General features: G+C 38.8%; 1 protein-coding gene across 3 annotated transcripts in view; it reads right to left on the bottom strand.

Moving 5' to 3' along the window:
- The window catches only part of AHCYL2 (adenosylhomocysteinase-like 2), a 55,707-nt gene that overhangs the window by 20,937 nt on the left and 8,818 nt on the right, over positions 1-25,952 (bottom strand). For 2 of the 3 annotated variants that reach the window (XM_005868939.2, XM_005868938.2), the window contains exons 2-8: positions 22,535-22,643; positions 14,328-14,471; positions 13,785-13,885; positions 9,701-9,803; positions 8,121-8,215; positions 4,934-5,040; positions 3,323-3,439 (exon numbers count right to left, since the gene is read on the bottom strand). In XM_005868939.2, the coding sequence (XP_005869001.1) occupies positions 3,323-3,439; positions 4,934-5,040; positions 8,121-8,215; positions 9,701-9,803; positions 13,785-13,885; positions 14,328-14,471; positions 22,535-22,643 (776 nt within the window). Of the gene's footprint in view, positions 1-3,322; positions 3,440-4,933; positions 5,041-8,120; positions 8,216-9,700; positions 9,804-13,784; positions 13,886-14,327; positions 14,472-22,534; positions 22,647-25,952 lie in introns of all 3 variants that reach the window. The other variant, XM_005868937.2, reaches the window with a different exon arrangement.

Below are 25,952 nucleotides of genomic sequence, written 5' to 3'. Positions count from 1 at the left end.
TTAGACAGACACTGATAGATCAGTACTACATTTAGTAGTATCATAGTGGTCAACAGGTCCCACATTAATTCAACAGGGAGGGCGATGGACAAGATGGAAAGGAGTTTTGAAACACGCCAACACCGACTACATGAGATAGTGAGTTTTCTGGGGCGGATTCCTTCTCAGTCATGTTCTACTTCATCGCTGATTCTCTACAAATTGGAATAAGGGTCCTTCCTGTTTTCAGGGTCTCTTGGAAGAACTTGTAGGAGCAGTTTCTGGTTTCTTTTTAGGTTCAATCAGTCTCCCTTCTCTAGGAATCTTTGGCTACGCAGAAGTTTTTCAACTAAAAATAGCCTATTCTGAGATAGACAGCTCCTACAAATATTTGTGGGTCTTTCTACTCACTGTTCTAACTGTTAATCTCTGCTGTTGAAGAGTCTATAAATGCCCCAAAGGCAAAGTAGGAATCCTGTTTTTCTGAGGATTTGACAACTCCATTCAAGAGGAACCAGTATAACTCCCTAACCCAAATAAAACTCAATAAATATCAATTAAGTGCAGAGGCAATTCTTGAGTGAAAAGAGTAAGTCTAGTCTGGCTGGACTACCATATTCAAAAGTCGGAGCTTCGGAGAATGGTCCTGGAAGGGCTAACACAGCAAGGAAAATCAATAGATCATATTCTGAGCCTCCTTTGCTTTGACTACCCTCAGGCCTTTCTGCCTCTCTTCCCAACTACTATTTGTAGTCTTTCCTGACTACAAATAACTGTGTGGTGGGAAGGAAACTTCACCAACACTGCTACTCTGCAAATGATAAGCTGACAGACCTAGGTGGATTCCAGTTAGGTAGTGATTTCCATGTCATCTTAGGAACCCACATTTGCCTCAAGGTTCGAGGATAAGGAATAGAAAAGACCTCAGTCCAACAAGGGCCTTTTTTTTGGGGTGGAGGGGGGTGCAGGAGGAGTTGGGAGTAACCTCTCTGGTGGTGTATGAGTCATGTCAAGCCTCCTACTTCTAATTCTTCTAGCCCCAGGATCCTCTAGAAGGGTTCCTGAAATACAATCTACTTTATAATCTGAAAACCACATCAGGGATATTCTTAGTGTTCCTATCAGGTGGAACCTCAGTCTCCAGAAGACAAGAAATGACAGTTGGATGACAGATAAAATGAGAAAGTGATGGCCGAGTCCTATGGGCTCCTTGCAGGTCCCTGGTCAAAAGACACATGCTGGCACCCCACCCTCTTTCCTGCCTCCTGTGTTTTGTTTTCCTTTTTCTCTGAAAATGTTATAACGAGAACGAGTATTTCAGACATTTCTGGTTTAATATAACATAATTTTGGCATCAGAAAAAAAATTTGCACTGCTTTTTGGCATTGCAGACCAATTACGGAAGTGTCCTCCAGGAGTCAGTGGGGCCATTCCCACACAGCTTACGGTGCAGTGTGTAACCAGCTCTTAGAACCACAGGAGCTCAATCACTAATCCTTTCCTCATATGAACTCTCTATTGGGCTGAATGTCCTCTCTTTTCCATTGCAGCCTTCCCTGGAGCATAACTGCCTTTTCTTTAATTCCTCCTGCACTCAACTCCTCTGAGAGGAACAACTGCCCATGACCCAACTGGGAGGTTTCTCATCACCTGAAGGTGCCAATGACTCCTACTACTCAGCAGGTTTTCTGGCAGATGGTTGATGGTTTCATAATTCTTCATTAACCTTAACTTCTGTTCCATTGCTTGCATCTTACTTCATTTCATACACATCTGCTATTAAAGAATCTTTCTTACCCACCAGGTAAACACTGCTTAGGAGGGACTCTTCCATTTTTATGAACTAGTGTAGGTACCTTTATGTATCTTTTACTGAACCCAGTATAGACAGATTTTAGGCTCATAGATTTGAGAATTGAAAAATCTACGAGATACTTAGTTGTGGATGAGTAAATATTTTAATGTGTATATAGCCAGATTGTTATTAATTTTATCAGGCCCAAGGCTACTTACATTACAATAACACTTAAATATGGACAGAACTAGGGACAGTTTATAAACAGACTGATAGACTGAGAATTCATTTAAATGTCCAATGTGACTGATAATACTATTGACTCAAAGGAGTAATAATAATAGTTCAAATTTGCACTGAACACGCCCTACCCCCCAAAAAGATTTCAAAGTAAAAAGCTTCCTCTAAGATCTAACTCAATCTTAGAATTTACTGTACAGAAAATTCTGTACAGGGTTCTAGAAAGAAGAGCAAGGAATTAACATTGAATATCAGGATTCATACCTTATCTCATTTAATCCTCACAATAACTCTATGAAGTTGGTCTTACTATCATCATTTAACAGATGAGGAAATAGGCACAGAGAGGTTAAATAACTAGTCTAAAGCCTTTTAGTTAATAAGTGATAGGACCAATAGTCAAACCAAGGTCTTTCACCAATGCCTGTGGTGTTGCAAACTGCCTGGGATCCAGACTGGTTGGTAATGTGACCCACAGGCCCTTTCTTTCCTTTCCCATTAACTATACATCAAGGGTCCTCAAAGTTTTTAAACAGGGGGCCAGTTCACTGTCCCTCAGACCGTTGGAGGGCTGGACTATAGTTTAAAAAAAAACTATGAACAAATTCCTATGCACACTGCACATATCTTATTTTGAAGTAAAAAAACAAAACGGGAACAAATACAATATTTGTATTTGCATGTGGCCCACGGGCCGTAGTTTGAGGACCCCTGCTATACATGATGGAAACCGACTTAATGGTTTCAGACAGGGAATTACTGAGTCTTCCCAGCAAGAATAAAGTTATGTCAGGGCACAAGTATAGAAACAGGAACTGGGTACTGGAATAACAGAGTATTTGGTATATATCTAAGTAGATTTTGTCAGACTTGCAATTATTACAGATTTGAGAAACTAGAAATGCCTCTGAGAATTGACTCTGTGCTCACCACAACTTTCCAGATGGCAAGAGAATTATATGATAGTTGGAACTTAAGAACTGGCAATATGACCTAAAATAGAAACATCAGGAACCTTTCCCAAACCATCAAAGATACTTACATGTTTATAATGACTTTAGTTAGTTACTCTCAGGCCTGCTAGAGTCACCAAGTTAAAAACTGCCATCAATAGACAGGGGCTAATCTGATCTTTTATATAAAATAGATTTGCTTCTAATAGTGATAGCAATGGTAGCTCTGGGTTATAAAATCTGAGTATGATGTGATGATAGATTCAGAGGTGCTACATGAATAATTTTCAAAACTAAAACGCTGAGGACCTCACTTCAACAACTCAAGCTCATCACAAAGATAATAAAAAATTACCCGTCAAGAATAGATTCACGGCAACAGTAGAGGTTGTCAAATTTTTGTTTGGTGACTGAGTCATTCACATTCATGGCTGGAACACACAGCTTCCCAGCTTTGGATAGCTGGTACAGCCTGAGGATGAGGGAAATAAAAAAGAACATAAACCAATGAGATACTGTAATCTTCTGTCAGTTCATATCAAGTTCCAGAAATATGTTGACTGGGTAGGCATGACAGCGTGAGACATGAGTAGTTTATCCTATTAGGTATATAAAGAGAAATAAAGAATATATTTCTAGAGCAGTGGTTGTCAACCTTCCTAATGCCACGACCCTTTAATACAGTTCCTCATGTTGTGGTGACCCCCAATTTCATTGTTACAAATTGAACATAATTAAAGCATAGTGATTAATCACAAAACAATATGTAATTATATATGTGTTTTCCGATGGTTTTGGGCGACCCCTGTGAAAGGGTCGTTCAACCCCCAAAGGGGTCGCAACCCACAGGTTGAGAACTGCTGTTCTAGAGTCTATATAGCTTAGAATAAAGATCTTAGTCAAAAGGCATGTGGGGAAAATCTCTAACCAACCTCTACATTATAAGAATTAAAATATACATTTTTAAAATTGCTTACTAATATTATTCACCTTTTTAATTATAAAAAAATTAACTTTAAGTACTATTTTAGTCCCACTATTCTAATATGCATATCTATATATAGGAGTTTTATTTAAACTGATTCGACTAAGTATCAGAACCAGGTGTTTTATTCAAAATTCATCTCTTTCTAAGAATCTTATAGTACGGCTAGCCTATAGTTTTGTATATTCAAAAAGATCACAGAATTTTGAAGCAGTGATGATGGCTATTCAGAATTTACTTGCCTAAAGCTTTTATTTTTATACTTTCAGTTCTTTCTGGGTGAATAATAGTAAACAGAAATGATTTCCATTTTACTCAGGAAATTATTGCTCTTTTGAGAAAAAGGACCCCAAATCCTTGCTCTCTACATAAGAATGTATCAAGGCCCAGGTTTTTGTCTGTTCTGCCTAGTGCTAGACCCCTAGCACAGTTCTTAGAGCTGTTCCTGGTTAACTGTAGAAGTTCAATGAATATCAATTGCATAAATCAGTGGTCTCAACCTTCCTAATGCCGCGACCTTTTAATAGAGTTCCTCATGTTGTGGTGACCCCCAATTTCATTGTTACAAATTGAACATAATTAAAGCATAGTGATTAATCACAAAACAATATGTAATTATGTATGTGTTTTCCGATGGTCTTAGGCGACCCCTGTGAAAGGGTCGTTCGACCCTCAAAGGGGTCGCGACCTACAGGTTGAGAACCGCTGGCATAAATGAATTCATCCAAAGAAAGACAAGCAGTGATTGTATTACAATGACTAGAAAACACGAGGACCACACTTGTTCCCTACCCATCCCCGCCTTCACTATATTAGGTTTGTTATTTGTGTTGTTAATAAAAAAAAAACAAGTGTGCAGACTCAGATCTCATTACCTCATAGTGGGTTCCAGTTTTTAACCTAATGTATTCTACACGTATGTGGTTACAAGAATGTATGTCTAGGCTGCATAAAACCAGGTATGTCCATGCCAAATCTTACCTATGAACTCCAGTTACACTCTCCTCTACTATGCCCTTGATTTTTTTAAACATGTTGGGATACTTCTTATAAATCCAGTGAGTTAGATCCCCTCCATCATCCAAGATCTGCAATAATAAGCATCAATAATGTCATTCATTTTGCTGAAGGCTCAATGTTCCTAGTGCTTCTCTGGGTCTTATATCCCAATTTCCAATTGTCCATTTATAGCTATTTCAAATTTCCCACATGGTTATGTAAAGTAACTTAAAGCCAGTATGATGACCAAAACAGTCATTAGACTGAAGTAAAAGACAATGAGGGGTGAAAAACCAACTGTAATTTTAATAGCCAAATGACTTTTCACCTAATAAAGCAAAATACACAGCAATACAATGAGGATTTTCTTATGGACTAATAACTCAAGTGGTTATCTAAATCACTAGTTCTTATTTTTTTAATTTTTTATTTATTGATTTTAGAGAGAGAGGAAGGGGGGGCGGGGAGAGAGAAAGAAACATAGGTTTGTTGTTCCATTTATCTATGTGTTCATTGGTTGCTTCTTGTATGTTCCCTGACTGGAGATCGAACCCACAACCTTAGTGTATCAGGAAGATACTCTAACCAACTGAGCTACCTGGCCAGGGCCTGAACCACTAGTTCTTGAATGTACTGTAAATATTCAGAAAGCCTAAATTTGATATGAGAATATTTCTATTAGTTAAATTTAGTACTTTAAATATAATCAGTCAAAGCTTGGTTTAAATAGAGTCAGATAATTAGTCTTCCTCCCAGAACAATGGCTCATAAAACTATATTCATTAATCCTTTACTTCTCCCAAAGTACAGGCACTCTCCTATCCAAAATATTAGGCAGTACTGTAAGGTTTTGCCTAGCACAATCTCACACTCTCTATAACCAAATTAAAAATAACTAGGGAACTGTGCAGCATGTAGGTGTGCAAGCAAGCAGGCCTCTGAACAGCTCGTCACTATTTCAGGTTGGGATTAAAGAGAAACACAATGCTGTGCCCACTGGAGCTTTCATCACAAAGGAAAAGTTTTTGAATTATAAATAAGCTACAGAAAGATCAGCTTAGCATACTATTAGGCACCAGGCTGTGGAATTCCAGCCCTTCGCTTAGCTGTTAGAAATGCTTGGCAGGACGTTTCAAATTGTTATACCCATCCTCCTGGAAAGTCCCAAGGAACTAAGTTGCCCTCTACTGGCATGCACCCATTTTGCAGTTCATCAATTATCAACTCTACTGCAAGTGCCAAAAATGCCATCCTGGACCTCTGGGCACACAAAATCCCCAACCTCACGTCTACCACATGATCTCTTTTTTGCTTCTGCTCTTGCTATTGATCTATTTTCTCTGACTCAACTAAACTTTACTTGAGAGTAGGGATCCAAGACAGAGCTCTCACTAAAATGCTGCACTTGCTCCACACTCTAAGTTTGTGCTCCATTTTCTCCCAGTAGAAACCTCAGAACAGATGCCCTAAGAAACAGAAAGGCTCCTCTGAGTTTTTCTCGCCCTTTCTGCATGTTTGAAATCCCTCATGGAGTTTTCCTTTTATAGCTTCTGATTCCCTAACCACACAAAAGATCAGAGACAAAAAAGACCGAGCAATTGGAAGTTCTATGTCTTAAGTCCCACTATTCTCATCCACTTCTCCCTTTTAACACAGATATCTAACACAGGCAGGCAAATGCTATTCCTAACATGTACTTAATGAATGTAGCCCATGATTCTCACCATGTAACCCTATTACAGAAAATTCTTGTCATCAGGGAATCTTCCTGAGGTTGGAAAGCAAGGAAAAGTATTAGATCTTGACAGAATCCAAAGAGATATAGGTCCTGTTTTCTGGGGTGACAACTGTTTTCATCTTCGTCTTACTCTCTTCATTACCTTTTTCAGTAGTTCATGCTGGCTCTATAGTCTATAAAAGCTTTCTGGGAGCAATCCCATGTCCTCCTTGTGTTCATGACTATAAAATTACTGTTATATTTCCAATAGAAATCCCCTGGCATATCTTCTTTATTGCCTGTCAGTCATACTCCCTCCTATAACTGTTGGAATGAGCTGACTCATCTTACAGCTGACTCCTCCCTCCCTTTCAGGATAAGAAGGCTTTAAGCCAGCTTCCTCAAACCAGCACTTGGTGCACTGTGATCTGAATCACAGAATCCAAAAAGATAGGCTGCTTTTTCCTGCTGTGAACCAGGTGAGGCCTGCTCTGCAGCATTTAGCAGCAAGCAAGAGATGGACTACAGCTTCAAGGATTCTTTTTCAGTTGATTCCTTAATTCCTCTTCTCACTCATATGCAGAAATGTTTGTAAAGTAGGAGTACCTCATACTTTGTGCAGTTTTTTTCTTTCCTTGCAAATCTAATATGCTATCAACCGTCAAGAATTTGATCTTTTAAAAAATGAAACAAAAATTTTAAAAAACAAAAATAAAAAACCTAAAACTTTATCTAGTTATCTTTCTCAGTGTAGAATGAATAAAGCAAAAAATTTGAACTTCGAAATCCTTCATGTTTACTATAAATCTAGCATATGATTCTAGAGAGAAAGCTAGGTACCACAGGGGGGGTGTGTGTGAGAGAGAGTGTGTATGTTTAGATTATTGTTGGTAGGGGATGGTAGTAAGAGGTGGTAGAAAATGGTAACTCATCAATCTTACTTTTTAACTAGCCTTGAATGAATGCTGAGCAGTATTTGTTTTTTAAATCCTCACCCAAGGATATGTGTTTTTGTTTTGTTTTTACTGAGTTTAGAGATAGAAGAAGGGAGAGGGAGAGAGAGAGAAACAGAGAGAAACAACTATCAGTTGCCTCCTATATGTGCCCTGACCTGGAATCAAACCTGCAAACTTTTGTTGCATGGGGCAATGTTCAATCAACTGAGCCACCTGGCCAGGGCTGCTGAGCAGTATTTTAATGTTGTAGTGAATATGAATGGTTCTAAGATTAGCACTAACAATTACAGTGCATTGAGGCTATAAAGAGATTCAATATTCTTGGGGTGTCTGAGCATAAGTATCTAGTTCTGTTGGAAGTCCAGGTACATCAGATAGAAAAGGAGTCCTTTTCCTTTTTTTTCCTGTTGGGAAACCCTTTCCTAAGCCAGAACCTCCCTCTCTACCTCTCCTTCCCGTCCCCCTAGAGAACTGTGTTAGCTGAAATCGAACCCACCATGTTTGGCTGCCAGCCCTCCACATTCACACATCTATCGATGCACCACCAAAAGTCATCTTCTGACTCTCCTTTCCAGGCAAAGACAGGAAATCCTGAGAAAAAGGAACAAAGAGAAATCATTAAAGCCTAAAAACAGGGGCTGACCCTAAATTCTGGCAAGACGATGCTGGTTTTCCTCAATTACGAACTCTCTCATTCTTCTGTACTATAATCCTTGGATTGACTCTCTTCACCGATTAGTATTGACTTCAGTTCCTAAGCTACTCCTTTGGTGGTCATTTTGCTCATCAGACTGAAGAGGACAAACAAAAGGGACAACTGTATGACGGAGACTAAACATATGACTAACGGGAAAAAAGGAGAAGCTAGAAACAAGTACTTGTTGATCCAGTCGAATTGGAATTCTCACCATTTCCCAACCACACTTTGATTTCTTACTTCCATACTTTAGTCATCCCATCCTCCAACAGGAAAAACCTACACTTTTCTCCATCTGTTAAAATGTTGATTATTTATCATACTTCATGGCCCAGTTAAGTGTCATGTTCCCAGTGAAGCCTGATTAACTCAGTTGGAAGTGAACTTGTGGAATCGGAACTTTTATGAACGCCCTGTTTGAGCACTGAATTTGGATTTATGATCTGTTGTGGCATTTATCACCTATGCTCTTGTACTATCATTATCTACAAATGTGTCTTTTCTCCTCAAGGACAAGACAATATAAGATTCTAAGGGCAAAAACATTGACTCATTTGTCCTTAATATCTCTTACAGGAGGCATAATAAGTATTTGTTGAAAAAAAAAAGACTGCATGTACAATTCATTGGGCTATATATTTAATATTTGTGTATTTTTCTACATATATGTTACACAATAAAAATTTTATGAATGAATGGATGTAAATGAAGAAACAAATGAAATGCTGAAAGTGCTAGCAAAAGGAGAGACATGTATGCACTAACCAGCTTTCTCCTGATTTCTCAAGAGCTCTGAAGTAAGGGTTTGGTTCCCTGATCAGTGTTGTGCTGCCAGGGAGTGAGGAGAAAAAACTAGCAAAATCCAACTTCTCTATTTCTTTTGTCCTTCAAGTGTCAGTGGCTGTTGTGATCAAATATTAATCTTTCAGGTCAAATGCTGAAGCAGAAGCACCAAACATTAAATCAGAGCAAACTACTGAAAAACCAACAGGACCACAACACTATGGCTGAAGCATTTTCTTTTCTAATCCCTATTACCTTAGAGTGGTACTCTAATAATTAGCAAGTCAAGGCAAAGCATTAACTAATAAAGGATTATTAGACTTAAGGAGATATTTGCAACTGTAAATATCTTCTTTATGGAAGCAAGAAAGACCAAAGTGTAGGCTGGGAAATGGTGAGAATTCCAGTTACCAGGTAAACTTAGTTCATATTTAATAAGAAAAGCCCAGAAAGAGAGCAAACTCATAAAAAATTTGGATCCATTTCTACCAAGACAGCTCCTTTAATGTCAACCTTCCTTAAAGATTTATATTGAAATAACGGAAGTTTTTGGAGACTTCCTTTAGCCAAAGACAGAGAGTAAGCAAAGATCTTACCACTTTCTGCTAAAGCAGCAGCCACTTCATTGAGAGTGGAATAGATATTGCAGGCGGCCCATCGGCACTGAGCTCCCAGAGCACCCAGAGTTTCCATGAGCACCTATATTAAAGAGAAAGCAGGAGATGAGCAACTTTTCTATAAATCTGCTTACTTCAAATTTTAAACATATTTTAAAAAATTTAACCCACTGATTTGATCCTGATTTATTTTATTTTAATATTTAAGATAGAGATTGCATTCTTTTTAAGAAGGTAGTATATCACCCTACTGCTTTAATTAAATTATTTTAATAATGATAAAGCTTTGGTTAAAAAGCTTGTTTTAAAATTTCCTGAGCGGTTAACTCTGAGTACTGCTAATTTTCATTTTAAAAGTTTGTATTTAGTATATTTCTATAATGTAGAAAAATAGTCTCCTACACAGGCAGTCCTCGGGTTATGTCGGACTTGACGTACGTCGTTTCCTGGTTACATCGCCATCGCCCACTTACAGTATTTATAAAAAAAAAAAGTTCTGTCATTTCGACACATGTACATATGTGCTTTATGATTTTTATTATTTATTTACCACAAGTAAAGGTCAGGAATTGTTATCTTTCTTTTAAATGTTTTTTACTGTTTTACTTCATTACTGCTGTGTATGTGCTCCATGTGAGTGACGTAGGTGCTTATGTAGGTGGGTTCCGACTTACTGCAAAAATCACATTACGTTGCGCTGTAGAAACAGATCTCTGATGTAATCCGAGGACCTACTGTAATCCCATGCTTCAGAATCCTATGCTATATTTCTATACTAAATGGAAATTCTAATTAAAAATATGCTTTAATCTAAAAAAAAATGGTAAACAACTTTAATTTTAAAAAACACTTGTAAACAACTCCACTAATGTAGGCTAACCCCCTCATATAATTTGTCCAAGGCCACACAGTAAGTTAGTAGCAGAACTACTCATATCTCTACATTTCTAGTCTATACTACCTTTCAATATCTGATTCCATTTTTTCCCCTCTTGTTTTATTTTTTTCCCTTAAAGAATTTCTAAATTCCTACAGCTTAGGAATTCTGAATTTGTCAAATAAAAGAATAATATAGAGGCTTACCTACAAAGCAACATAAATTAACTATATGGCCCTAGCTGGTTTGGCTCAGTGGATAGAGCCTGTGGACCAAAGGGTCCTGGGTTCGATTCTGGTCAAGGGCACATACCTCAGTTGCAGGCTCCTCCCTGGCCCAGACCCTGGTCGGGGCTCCTGCAGGAGGCAACCAATTGATGTGAGACACACTCTTCTATTCTCTCTAAAAATAAATGGAAAAATATCCTCGGGTGAGGATAAAAAAAAAATAATCTACACTAATAAAAGAGAAAAGAGAAACATGCAAATTGGTGTCACTCCGCTACGCCCATCAGCCAATCAGAGCGACTATGCAAATTAATCCAACAAAGATGGTGGTTAATTTGCATACACAGGTGCAGAGATGTCAAGCCTCGCTGCGGCAGGACCAAAGGCCTGGGTCCCGGGTGCCGGAGGAAAACCGGTGCCAGCAGCCAGGGGAAGGAAGGCCTATTGCGTGAATCTTCATGCAACGGGCTTCTAGTAATAAAATAAATAAATTAACTATAAAAGTCATTGGGACCAAGAATATAAAAACTGTTCAAAGAACTTTGAGTCAAGACTGCTGGCTATTAGGGCATAAGCAGGAGTGAAGGCAGGTAGGAATGAGAGGAGGACAGAGCTTAAACCCAACTTTAAATCAGTACCATTTAGAAGAAGTAGCTAGGAAGTCTAGTTAGAAGGAACTATGAAACATACCTAAAAATATAAATAATCCAAGTCTACTAGAAACATGGATAGGAAACTGATAACTATAATAGTTATTTCTGAAGCATGGGATTATAGGAGACTGTTTGTTTGTTTTTTCTAGAGAGACTGTTTTTCTACATTATAGATTGTGATAATGTTTGAATATTGTAAAATAAACATAATTACTTTTGTAATCAGAAAAATAGAGACTAGAAATAAAACAGCAAAATTCCTTTGTAATTAATTTTTAAAGGAAAAATGAAAAATGTGGGAAGGGTACATTAAAATGTTAAAATTGGTAAACTAGTTTTAACTACTCTGATTTTTAAAAAAAATCTTTATTGTTCAAAGTATTACGTATGTCCCCCTTTTCCCCTCATTGACCTCTTCTAGCCCCCCCTCCCCCACCTAGGCCTTTATCACCCTATTGTCTGTGTCCATGGAGTATGCATATATGCATACAAATTCTTTGGTTGATCTCTTCCCACCCATCCACCCTCCCCTGCCTTCCCTCTGAGATTCCACAGTCTGTTACTCTGATTTTGATTACTCCAGGAAAAGTAGAAAAGAAATGTGAAGGGTGGTAATATTCAGTAAGCCAGGAGGTAAAAAAGAACCTATATATAATTTAGCAACATGAGACAGTACAGAAGCACTTACTATTTTAAGCCACCACACTGAAGTCTCATGTCCCTGCCTGGGGAAGCCCAAAAAAGGTTCCAAGAGCGTTTCTGCCTCAATTCATTAGTCTATAGCTCCAAAAAGAGAGAGCTTTTCAATTTAATATATTAATTTTGGGCTGCCAAAGTACTCTTTTCCTCAGAGAACATGTAACCTAGAAAAAGTTTCTTAGGGAAGATGCTAACAGCAGATGTCTGTGTCTTGAGGAATCTCTGCTGTTCTTAACGAGGAATGTGGCCAAATAAATGTTGTTTCAGGAGACAATTTTTTGAAAGTTGATCTAGCCAAAAAAATGACCTGGATCTTGCCCTAGCTGATTTGGCTCAGTGGATAGAGCATCAGCCTGTGGACTGAAGGGTCCCAGGTTCGATTTGGGTCAAGGGCACATGCCTAGGTTTCGGGCTGGATCCCCAATAGGGGGTGTGCAGGAGGAAAGCAATCAATGATTCTCTCATCATGGATGTTTCTATCTCTCTCTCCCTGTCCCTTCCTTTTTGAAATCAATAAAAATATGTGTTCTTTGTTTTTTTTAATGACTTGGATCTTACAAATCCTATAAAAGATTCTAGACCATTTCCCAACACACCAGTTTCCTATGTGGTCTCATTATGGTGGGCAACTCAGTATCTATTACATCTTTGATGGTGATTAAGTCAGTGGTTCTCAACAGAGGGACTCTGGGAAACTGTGGGGCATATTTGGTTATCACAATAATTGGGAGGATAGTGCTACTGGCATTTAATGGGCAGGGCCAGTTTGAAAGTGCAAGACAGTCTTTTATAACAAGAAGCCATGCCACAGCTAGTTCATTGGAACAATTTTCAAATATTCCAATGAACTCACTGTATTACCTTGGACAAATTACTTAAACTCTCTGAGCCTCAACTTCCTCATTTATAAATTGGAACTAGGAGTACCTGCTTTACATGGCCATTATGAGGATTAATGAACTAATACTTATTAAACTCTTAACCTGGTGCTTGGCAAGTTGCAAGCACCTAATGGCAGGGGGTATTATTAACTACTAGTGGCCCGGTGCATGGATTTGTGCACATTGAAAGGGAATCTGGTGCAGGTGAACCAGACTCAGGGCCAACAGGGCCCCAGCAGCAAGATAACCCATGGCTGATTCCATGAGGAATCAGGCTCCTTCCTCCCTCCTCTCTGGGTCCAGGGTGTGGGTGAACCAGTTTCGGGCCGACAGGGCCCCAGCAGCAAGCTAACCTACCTGTTGGAGCATCTGTCCCCTGGTGGTCAGTGCGCGTTATAGCTACCAGTTGGTTGAACGGTCGCTTAGGCTTTTATTCTATATAATAAAAGCCTAATATGCAAATCGACCTAATGGCGGAACGACCGGTTGCTATGACACGCACTGACCACCAGGGGGCAGACGCTCAATGCAGGAGCTGCCCCCAGCCCGCAGGCTCCAGGCCAGCCAAGGCGGATGGCAGTGGGGGGCCCCCGATTGCCCTGATGGTCACCCCACAGATCGGCTGTGATTGCCGGACAGGTCTAGGGACTCTACCCGTGCACGAATTTTGTGCACTGGGACTCTAGTATATATAGATTGTTAAGTGGAGAAAGGAAAGAGACTTACAGCAGTCTGAGCAGTGATGTGTGTGCAGCCCACAATTTTGGCTCCAGCCAAAGGTTTTTCTCCTTGAGCTCTCTTCCTCAAAGCCATCAGGGCCGGCATTTCTGAAAAGGCCCAATATATACACAGCAATATTAGAGAGGAGGGAATGAGAAAGAAAAAATAAAGAGAAAATTATATTCTCTTAAGATCCTTCCCCTGATGAAGTTCCCTGTTAAATTAGGTTTTTTTAAGGGATTAAGATAATAAATCTGACCTTTCTTTCCTAAGGGGCTTTAGAGGCAAATGCTCCAGTGTTCTGATTTCCTATATCCCAGGCCTCTTTATCTAGTCCCTCCCTTTTCCTCCTAGAGGAGGTCCTTGTAGACCTGCCAGTTGTCTCCCTCCCCACAATGTTTTTTGAGCTCAGATTATTTTTTTGTTACAAGTAGTCTTCCACATCACAATGAAATTTCATAAGCTACTAGGCCGCAGGACCAGAAAAGCGATTAATATGGACAAAAGGATACAGGCAGCTTGGGAGAAAAAGGTGCTTTCTTTCTTTACCTTGTTCAGCAATTTCAATTTCTCTTCGTCCAAACTCTGCCTGTTTGATGTTCTTGACACAGAAGTCACTGCTTCCCTTAGAGTTCTTTTGCTGCTTGTCCCTGGGAGATGTCTCATCATCAGAGCTATCTGTATATGATGCCGCTGAAAGGACAGAATAAAAAACCCTCAGGGGGAAAAATGGCTTACTTTAAAACTCCAAACCATGGAGGGAACTGAGGCTTCTCTGGTCATCCAGCACTACACACCTGTACACAGCTGGTAAGCACCTAAATGGCACTGTGGAGCTGTCCCCATCATTTATGGGGTCAGAAAGAGGAAGCTGAGAGAGGTTGTCCAAGACATTCCCCCTGGATAGCATTAACTTGGAATCTAGGGCTGCCTTTATTTTCAGAACATGTAGAGGTCCTTGGATATGCAAAAATAGAGAGATTACACCATGGTAGCAATAGGTTGAAGTTCTAAATGCAAGATCATGGTCATGAATCTAAGGGTTTCTGGGATTCTAGCTACCTTTCTTGGTCTGCTGTTTAAATGCTTGATGTAATTTGTGTTTTAGTACAATAACTAAATAGATAAGACCTAGAAAATTAGGAACCCATGGCTAAAGTAATTAAGAACCACACAAAAAGTGTTTGTCTGCCATAACAAAGCTTTCTTTTTCAAGACTGGCTCTGATGAGGCTGAACTATGCCTGCAGACCCAATTAGACATTGACAATGAAGTATTCAGCCTGCTCTCCCTTATTGCTGGCCTCTGTTGGTCCTGCATTAGGCATTTTAGAATCCCAGAGAAATGATAAATCCTCTTTGGCATAATCAAATGCTCTCTTGACAAACCCATTTAGCAATACACACTTTCATTGAGGATGAGGCCCAGAAATCAGGATTTTAAAAAGATTCCCAGGTGATTCTAATGTGCAGCCAAGGTTGAGAACCACTGCACTAGAAGGTGAGAGGTATAAGACTTTTGATTGTGGCTAATAGGCAGCAGCAGCAGCTGCTGCTATTCCCATGATTAACTGAGGTCTTCATTTAATTCTGTAGTTGCTGGTTGTTAGCTGGATGATTTGAATCAGTTTCCTTCCTTGATTTATGTTTAAGGTTCTGTGGATAGTTTCTTCCTAAGGAGTCATCAAGGTTTTGGAGGAGGGAGGTTGGGGAACATAAAGTACTGTCTATATATTTCCCAAAGAGATAAGAAGTACTTCCATCACTTTTAAGGGGAGAAACCTGCAAAGTCTCATAGTCCCTGAGGTCTCTAGTACTCTGATCTACTTATATCCCGAGAATTAGGACATTTTTGGGATTTCTTAGCCAAGGGTCTATCTCTGGGAGGGCTGTAAAAGGCAAGTCTGACCTTGCCCAGTTAATCAGGCATGGCACTGCAAAATGTTTGGGCAGTAGGGGCCTCAGTGTCTCTCTTGGAGCTGGAAAACAGCCGTAGAGCAAAGTCCTAACACGAGGCAACAAGAATGAGCTGAGTCACCAGGGGAGGGGAGGAAATTAATAAATCCCCAAAGAGACTTTTGTTCTTGAAAGGAGCTAATCTGTACAAAAAGTCTATGGTTCTCCCTCCTAGGGTGAGTGAGAGCTCAAAGTACCTTTGGCAACAGAGCCCAGAAACAGCTTCCTGGGCAGTCATCTGTTTCACTAATCAATACTCAGAATAGCTTATGAGTTGGAAGCTGAGGGAACCATGCTTCCACCACCTCAGAGAAGAAAATAACAGCCATCCCTAACCCTGATCCAATTTATAGGATAATTGCTTTTGAAGAAAGTGTTTACATTCAGAACACAGAAATTTCAAACCTTTTCCCAGAGCCATGATGATTTTTATGTCCTCAATGGCTATTTAAATATAGTGGTTATGTGTTCTGGAGTCAGACAGACTTCGGTTGAAGTCTCATTTCCTGTTTCCAGGTGAATAAAGTAGAGATGATACTAAAACCTATTTAATAGGGTTGTTAATTCATTCATGTATTCAGTCATTCAAATTCACACAAAAATTCAACAAAATTTTATTGCATATCTGCTATGTACCAGGCACATTCTAAGTTGGCCGTGGGCAAACTATGGCCCGCGGGCCGGATCCGGCCCGTTTGAAATGAATAAAACTAAAAAAAAAAAAGACTGTACACTTTTAGTAATGATGTTTACTTCGAATTTATATTAGTTCACACAAACACTCCATCCATGCTTTTGTTCCGGCCCTCCGGTCCAGTTTAAGAACCCATTGTGGCCCTCGAGTCAAAAAGTTTGCCCACCCCTGTTCTAAGTGCTAGGGATAAGGACAGATATAGGCTGTCTTTACCTTCATTGAGTTTTCATGAAATAACTAATTATGAAAGTAATCATTTAGAGTTTCTCTTTCCTTGTGGTTACAATATGTACTATGAAGCAGACTGTACAATAGGCAGAAATGGCTTCTCAAAGTCAAGTTTTTAAGAAGATTAAATAAGATAATGTAAGTAAAGTGTTTAGAGCAATGCTTGGTGTAAAGCACTCAATAAATGATACCTGATATTACCACCAGCTTTTACACATATTTTAAATGCAGTAGCACACATAACATCTTCAAGGTTTCTTATTCAGCTTTAGGATTTTGAATGGGAAAGGAGTAACATACATACAATATTATTTAACAGTTTTTTTTCTACCTCTGCCATTTACTAATCTACCCAAGCAGCAGGTGGTTGGGCTGGCAGTGATTGAAAAGGTTGAGGCTGGAGTCCTGACTCTACCCAGAATGGCTCTTCTCTCCTATGCCTCTTTCAGCTTCTAAAGGTGAGTCAGGGGGGAAAAAACAAACAGAAAACTACGACAAAACCCCAAAATTTCCCCTTAAGAGAAGCACACTAATTTTTAACTTGAGTTGTTTTCTTCCAACTCAAAGAAAAAAGTTATTTATACCACTTTCCTATTCTAAAATGAGAAAAAGCACATCCCAAAAACAGTATTCTATTTTCTTAACAGTAGTTAATTGGTTGTAGTTAATTCAACCAATGTGGGTGTGTTTGTTTGTTTGTTTTTGAGCCAAAATGAATTTGTTTTCAAAGAGCCCTTGATATAGATCTGTTATCAGGCAAGAAAGAAAAATACCAGTCATCTAGATTGTGAAAGTATATGAATGCAAAATGGCTGACAGGCCCAGACTGAGTGTTACTTCTGCAAGCACAGTGGAAAGATTATTCCTGAACTAGTGTGACATTCATTACATAAATGAATAAAAGATTATTCCTGAACTAGTGTGACAGAAATATAGTGGCAGCATACTCATTGCTGCCACTATATTTAAAGTACCACATTCATGAAAATAGCTGAGATAGCCTTAAACATTTTCCTGGGGAAAAGCAGAGAAATCCAACACATATGTATACACACACTTGAAAAGTTTCTAAAGTGTTTGTTCTTGTCAGCACACTCTGAAGCCCAGAGTCATGACTTAATTAAAAATGAATGAGCAATCACCAAGGCAATAACCTACTGAAGTGCAGGCCTGAGACCTCAGCTCTTGCTTCACCTCTAATTAGTTATGTGACCAGTTTTCAATTTATCCAACTGTAAAAGAGAGTGTATAACAGAGCCCCTCTCTCCCTTTCCTCTAACTAAAACCAGAAAAATCTTATGAATAAATGAGATAATACCAAAAAAGGTTCAACTTGTAGATAGAAAAGTAATATGAAGTACAATAAAATGTTCCCATGAGATATTGTCTTATTTCATGATATCCCAGGATCAAATCATAACTTGATGAATCACTAATCCAAAATCTATCCCATAGAACATGCATACATATGTTCTACGCCTCACACCTGATTAAGTCTTACCTCCTAGCAGCTGTGATATTGTGGGTTATTGCTAGGAGAAGAAGCAGTCAGACTCCTGGTTGAATTAGTCCTATTAGACTATTTTAAGTCAGGCAATTCCTCTTGGGCCCAATCTATTCATTTGGTAATGGAAATAACAGTAGGGACCTGTGTGTCAATGTGCAGCAGATTTCACTGATGAGTAACACTCTAGAAACATGTGAAAAGCTATGTTAGCAACCAAAATACAAATAAACAAAATGTTATTATTTGAAAAAAATATTAGAATACTTCAACCAATTATGACCTAAGAGACTGCAGTCTTCCCTCCTTATCCTTAACCAATTAATTCACTGCAAAGACAGCTTTTTCAGAAGTATATTACTGAGAATGATCTGGCTTTGAGAAACATCTTCTGTTCATTTATTTTTATGAGGTTTTGTGCTTAGGGAAAGAGTTTTTAGAAATTATTTTATATAAAATAATTTTAGAGGTTAATGCAGCCTTTTTCAACCTAGCATTAGCCTTGAAGCATCCATTAAATATATGAATTAACTTTTCTCCAATGCATCTCAAAGGGTACTAGTTATGACCCATCCTTTGGAGAACTAAGAAAAAGTCTCTCATCATTTTCTGTGTTCTGTGATTCAGATGAGGAACCCTGGTTGAGAAAGCCTGGCAGAAGTTCCTAAATGAAAACATTTTGTAATGTCATAAACCTTCTTTTATCTGTTTACATGCACAGAATATATCAGAGACCTCAACAAGGGAGTAAAGTATAATAAAATCTCTGGACACCTTTCACCAATATTTACTCATTGAGCACCTCTCATGTGTCAAACACAATTCCAAGTGGTGGAAACAGAGCAATACAAAACAGGCAGAAATCTCTGCTCTCATGGATCTCATGTTTAAGGGGAGAAAAGATAACAATAAATTAGTAAAAATATACGTTATATGATAAGTGCTATGGAGAAAAATTTGATAGGGAGTGTTGGGTGGGTTGTTTGTACAATTTTATTTTATTTTATTTTAATATTTTTATTGATTTCAGAGAGGAAGGGAGAGGGTGAGAGAAACAGAAACATCAATGATGAGAGAGAATCATCGATCGGCTGCCTCCTGCACACCCCCTACTGGGGATCGAGCTCACAACCCAGGCATGTGCCCTTAATTGGAATTGAACCTGGGACTCTTCAGTCCACAGGCCAACGCTCTATCCACTGAGCCAGGGCTGTTTGTACACTTTTAAAAGAGAAGCCTGGATAGACCTATTTTGAGAGGGGATCTTTTGTTAATAATTGGAGGTAAGACCCAACTAGGGTATCTTAGAGCATTCCAGGCAGAGGGAATAGCAAGTGCAAAAGTCTTAAAGCAGGAGAGTTTCAAAATAACAAAATAACAGTAAGAAGGCTAGTATGACTGGAGTGAAACGAATAACTGGGGGAGGCAGGAGGTTTGTGAAAGTAGAGATGTGATTAGAAATGTATTAGGAGGCTGAATGGTATACCTTGTCGGCCATTGTAAGAATTTTAGGCTTTACTCAGAGTGAGATTGGGAAGCCATCGGAGGATTCTGAGCTGAGAAGTGATATGACCTAACTTATTTTAAAATAATTAATCTTGCTATAGTATTGTCAACAGACTGAAGAGAGACAAGGTTGGAACTCAGGAGCTCAGCTTTTAAGATATGGGAGGTTTGAGATGCCTAAAACACCCAAGTGAAAGGACTGAGTAGGCAATTCAATACAAAGATCTAGTATATAGGGGAGAGATTTGAGCTGGGGATAAAATTTGAGTATCAAATGCCACTACTATGTTGTATTTAAAACTATGAGACTGAATGAGGTCACTTGGGGAGAGAATATAAACAAAGAAGGGAAGAGGCCCAAAGGTCAGTCTTTGGGGTTCTGTAATGTACATTTCTAGAGTCACTTAAGTTATAACGTATGCTGAAAGTGTGTTCCAAGTTCTTACTGACATGCATTTGCATATCTTCTTGTATTTAGAAAGCTTTAAGTCAAATCCATTATTCCTGGCTTCTCATTCAATGGGTTTGGAGCTTTTTTTGTGTTACCTGATATAATTTCCCACTGCCTCTGTTACTAATTCATAGGCGACAAGTTTTCCAGGATCATACAACAAATCACACATGCATCTAAGACTAGAAACTAGTTCTCTCCCAACTCTCAGTCCAAGACTCAAGGCAGTAGACCTCTCCATTTGGAGTATGTTTAAGAGGACTTCAAAATTGTTCATGTAAAAAAAAACAAAACCATAAAACAAAATGAAGTAACAGTATATGTGACACAGATGCAAAAGAAATAAACATATTTTTGGGATTCATTTTAAAAGCACTGAGTTTATGGAAATAACACTTCCTACAGATTAGTTCAAACCATATCTGGAATATTATATACATAGGCATAATATTTTTAAAGAAAAACTTAATCTGGAATATACCCAGATGAGGATAGCCTTGACAGTGGGATGACCCCCAAATGGTGATTTTTATTTCTAATTCTAGGTAAAATCTTTAAATTCGAGGAATTGTAATACCAGGTTTCGGATTTGATCCCCGGTTGGGGTGGGTGTGGGAGGCAACCGATTGATGCTTCTCTCTCATATTGATGTTTCTCTCTGTCTCTCTCTTCCTCCCTCTCTAAAGTCAATTAAATAATAATAACAAAAATAAATTCCAATAACTAGAAGAGTTTATCAGGAGCTAAATAACTAGATAAATGAAGGGTTACCCTATCATTTAAAATGCTCCCAAAGAGGTCAGATAGCTATTTGCAGGGTTGCCATCAAGGCAATTCCAAGCATCCAGTAGAAAGCTGAAAAACTGACCTTTAAGTCCTTTTTCATTTCCAGAATGTTTTGACTTCAATGCTCTGGAGCTTAATACCCTTAAATGGATATATTGTAGTTGATAATTTTTTTTACTATAAAAATGGCAACTTAAAAGGTCCACGTTTTCCACAGTGTCACCAGTTAATGTCACCCACCAATAAGTTTACAAGCCAACTATGTGTTCGCTTAGAAACCAAGTGCATCAACACACTCTCCTAGGTAAACCGATATTTTGTAGGTATACTCCCTGCATATAGGGGCTCATTGGAAAGGCAGGCATTAGTTTTTCTCTGCAGGAACACAGTTGGAAATATGGATCTAGTGTGTAGGGAATAAACTGAGTTGGAGTTAAAATTTAGTATAGTTATTATTTAGTATCATCTTTAGAAAACATGCACAAACTATTAGTCTAAAAGTTTATACCCTGTTTTACAATTCACATTTTCACAATTATTAAAGTTTCCAGAGTTATATTAGCTGGTTTATGAATTTCCAACACTGGTTATTTCAGCAGAGTAAGATTGGTACCACATTTGGTGTCCGCAGACAAAAATCCATAGGAAATGATCTCATGTGCTTTACATCATTCAGTTATTGTGGGGAGAAAGTAAAAAATGAAATGTAGAAAAAAAAATGTAAATAATCTGTCAATCTAAAAGTTACAGTTTTCTAAACAAGCTTTCTTCAAGTTTACATAACAAATACTGCTTTCCTAATTGTGTGAAGAGCAAATAAAACTTCAGGTCATGATGAAAACTTTCTAATGAATATTACTACTTATAATATGAAGAGATAACTCAGTTTCCTACCACATTCCAACACAAGAGCAAAATAAAATAGCTCCATATTAGATCAGACACATACTGGGCACTGTTGCACAAATGGCCAATGCCTTCGAGGGGTTTTACATGGTAACAGCTCATCTGGCATTAAATGATAAGACTCAGGACCCATATATTTGAATTAGTGCCACTGCAAAGGAAGAAAGGAGTAGTAAGCAACAATATCACAGCTTAGAAGAGAAGGCAAAGGGCTCACTTGAACTAGCTACAATGTTTTCATGTTTGTTGGGGCAATTAAGGTTTCCCCATTAATATCCAAGTACCCGATGGAAGGATGGGGAACCCCTCTTCTATATTCAAAGAAAGGAAAAACAAGTCTTAATACATGTTGTTTAGTGAAGTTCATCAGTGAGCAACAAACTCCTTCCCACCCTCTGAATAAGTCAGAACTCAGTTTCCTTAATAACCTTCTTCTACCTTTATTGGAAAAAGAGGCTTCTATTAAACTCCACTTTGAATCCCCAAGAGCAAGCATGTCAAACTCGCAGCCCACGAGTCGCATACCACGTTTATTTGGCCTGCGTTAGCCTTTGAGTTTGACATGCTTGCCCAAGAGGAATCCAAAAATTCCATCTAGAATTTTGGTCTGAATTTCAATTTAGAGACAAAGTGTTTATTCCAAAGCATGGGCTTGACCATGCTTAATTAGCCTTGGGCAGGCAATGGGGTCTATTGGTCATACCTCCGTAAAAGTTCAGTACTCACCTGAACTGTAGCTGTCAGTAGATGACTGAGAAATAGAACGAGACAGAGAGCGACGTCCAATTTTGGTGGGACGTTTGTTGAATTCTTGCTTCTGGTCAGCAAACTGGATCTGCTAAGAAAAAGGACTCTAGTTACATAAAGGAAAACAACCTCTGTTTTGAGATAACATTTCAAGGTAGCTGATCTAACTGTACCAACCCATCTTTAGAATGTTAACACTCTGGAGAGAAGAATGATTTTTCATTCTTTACTTACTATATTTTCATCAAATTTAAATATTCGATCCACTCTCTGACTATATGCTTTTATTTTATTACTAGAGGTCCAGTGCATGGATTCATGCACCGGTGGAGTCCCTCAGCCTGGCCTGTGCCCTCTCGCAATCCAGGACCCTTCAGGGGATGTCAAGGAGCCTGTTTCGCCCCGATCCCCGCAGGCCAGGCCGAGGGACCCCACTAGTGCACAAATCCATGCACCGGGTCTCTAGTATGCATATAAGATCTTTGGTTAATCTCTTCCTGCCCTCCCCCTTCCCCCCTTTCCTCTGAGATTTATCAGTCTGTTCCATGTTTCCATGCCTGTGGTTTCCGCTCCTGCATTGAACATCTGCCCCCTGGTGGTCAGTGCGCATCATAGCTACTGGATGGTCACTTAGGCTTTTATATATATATATTTTTATTATTTTTTTTAAAAAATCCTCACCTGAGAGAGTGGAAGGGAGGGAGGAGGGAGAGAAACATTTACTGGTTGCCTCCTGCACGTGTCCCCACTGGGATCAGGGATTGAACCTGCAACCAAGGTACGTGCCCTTTGACTGGGAATCAAACCCTTGACCCTTTGGTCCGTGGGCCACCACTCTAACCACTGAGCAACCAGCCAGGGCTATATGCTTTTTACAATAAAATTGTGACAAAAAATAAATAAAAGAGAGAGAGAGGGAGAGAGAGAATGAGATGTTCTGGTTAATCCCTAGAGTGCCGGGGAGGGCGATCCAGCTCCTCCTGTCTTTCGCCAAAAGTGCCGAGAGTTCTGCGCGCTCCTCCTGCAGTGTCACTATTAGATGCTAGTATAGTTCACTTTTTATTGACAAATGGCACCTAAGTGCAGAAAACAAATGTAGTAAAGGTTTCCTTAAGTTTTTGAATATGTAACTTCATTTACTTGCAATTCATAATTTTTTTCCTAAACTGCTGTAAAATCAGCAAAAATGCCTTGGCAATTTTAGCATAGTTCCTAGGATACTGGTTGGCACTCAAAGGGTTAAAATTAATTTTTACAAAGTTGAGTCATATTCAGAAATTCTTTCTATAGTTTCGCTGAAAATAATTTTGAGACTATCCCAATTTTCACCTATCTAGATGAGAAATTGCAAGGTACAGGAAGGTAAAGTGACTTGCCTTCAAGGTTTTAAGATTCTCAGGAAATGGTTTCGTATAATGAAAAAAATACATAGGCTTTCCATTCAGACAGAACGTTCCGGGACTGCATTAAAATACTGGCTATGCCACTCACTACCTATGGGATGTTGGTCAAGAAGTTTCTATGAGCCTCGTTTTCTCATAAATACAGCAAAGATGAAAAAACCTCACAAGTTTTGGAGAGGGTTAAATGAAACAATGTATGGGCATACTTTGTTTTATTGTGCTTCACAGATGTTGCATTTTTGTTGTTGTTGTTTGTTTGTTTGTTTTTACAAATTGAAGGCAAGACACTCCACCAGCAAAAGATCACAATTCTATTGCGGTGGTCTGGAAACAAACCCCCATATCTCTGAGGTACGCCTGTATGTAATCTGTGAAAAAAAAGCAGGAGACTCAATACATCCACTCCCCCACTCCAGCCCCTACAGTTTATAAATCTTCTTATAGCTCTTGCAGATAGTCACTATAGTTTTTTAAAAATATATATATTTTATTGATTTTTTACAGAGAGGAAGGGAGAGGGACAGAGAGTTAGAAACATCGATGAGAGAGAAACATTGATCAGCTGCCTCCTGCACACCCCCTACTGGGAATGTGCCCGAAATCAAGGTACATGCCCTTGACTGGAATCGGACCTGGGACCCTTTAATCCGCAGGCCGATGCTCTATCCACTGAGCCAAACCGGTTAGGGCTAGTCACTATAGTTTTTAAAGATGTATTAATTAGCTTTTTAATACTAGTTAGTACAGTAAACATTAATTTATTGTTTTTAATGCTTGCTATCATAAAATACCTAAAAGCCACAAGAGTGGTCATTTATTAACTATAACATGACAGATGTAGAAGAAGTGAATAAGTGTCCTGAAAATGTATAAACCTCAATACTCGAGATTGCATTTTGGACACTATCTGACAATGAGTTTCTTGCACTTTTATCTCTTCTCCTACTATTGGAGGTTCCAGCTGCTACTTTTTATCACTTTACCAATCAAAGCTCATATAATTTCAACAAATAACTTTTTTCTTTTTCCCCTAACTAAAATTTTGCATAATTGCTTAAATTATTCTGGATCCCAGGTGGCAAGGAGGCAGGAAGCATCAAAGATCTGACAACTGGTTCTACCTTTCATAATAAAAAGATGGTTCCCTGATGGGCAGAACACAGACACAGCATATCAGAATGAGAGCAGCAACTGACCTCCATTTCCTGCAGCTAGAGGTAATTACTAAGTCATTGGAGTATTGAGACAAAGGAACCAATGACAAATTGAATTAGCTTAGCATGCCTTTCAGGGGAATTCATACCATTTTCATAGCTGTAGCAACATAGGAAGCCTATGTAGCACTTCCGAGTTTGTAAATTATTTTCCACAATAGGAAAATTCATTGGATTAGAAGTTCTTTGCAAAATGAAAAAGGGCAAAACTGATTATTTTGCTAAATAGGTAAAGTGCCCTTTCTATGAACTCCCATGGGATATACATGAACTTCCATGTACATCTCCTATCACAGTACTTATTACACTGAATATAACTATAATATAAGCAATTGGCTCTATAAAGGCAGGAGCTATGTATGTAAGGGTGACCTTACATTCTCAGACACAAATGCCTGACACATGGTAGGCAGTCATGTGCTGAAATGAATCTGAAGTAGCCTAGTCTATCTTCACTGTCTGTACGTGGTTGAAGATTAAGTAAACATGGTAAGCATAAACCAAGCTTAAAGTTAAAAGAAGTTTTAAGGGCAAAAAGAGTTGGGAAGGGGAGGAAGGTGGGTGTGAAGATGGGGAGGAAGATAGCAGTCAAGCTCAGAACTCTGGTTTCCATTTCACCAACCTTGTTTAAGACAATGACTTATTTTTATTCTTTTTTAGAGGCGCATCTAGAAAAAGGAGTAATAACTGACCTTCCAAAGGTCACAATGAGTCACTAACTTTAGCCTCCTTAAAAAAGAATAGATAAACCCGCCTGAGTTAACAAGCCCTCCCCCCGCC

Source organism: Myotis brandtii, unplaced genomic scaffold (genome assembly GCF_000412655.1).
Source record: "Myotis brandtii unplaced genomic scaffold, ASM41265v1 scaffold280, whole genome shotgun sequence".
NCBI classification, from domain to species: Eukaryota; Metazoa; Chordata; class Mammalia; order Chiroptera; family Vespertilionidae; genus Myotis; species Myotis brandtii.
The sequence above is the reverse complement of the archived record's forward strand: the minus strand, read 5'-3'. Positions and strand labels throughout refer to the sequence as shown.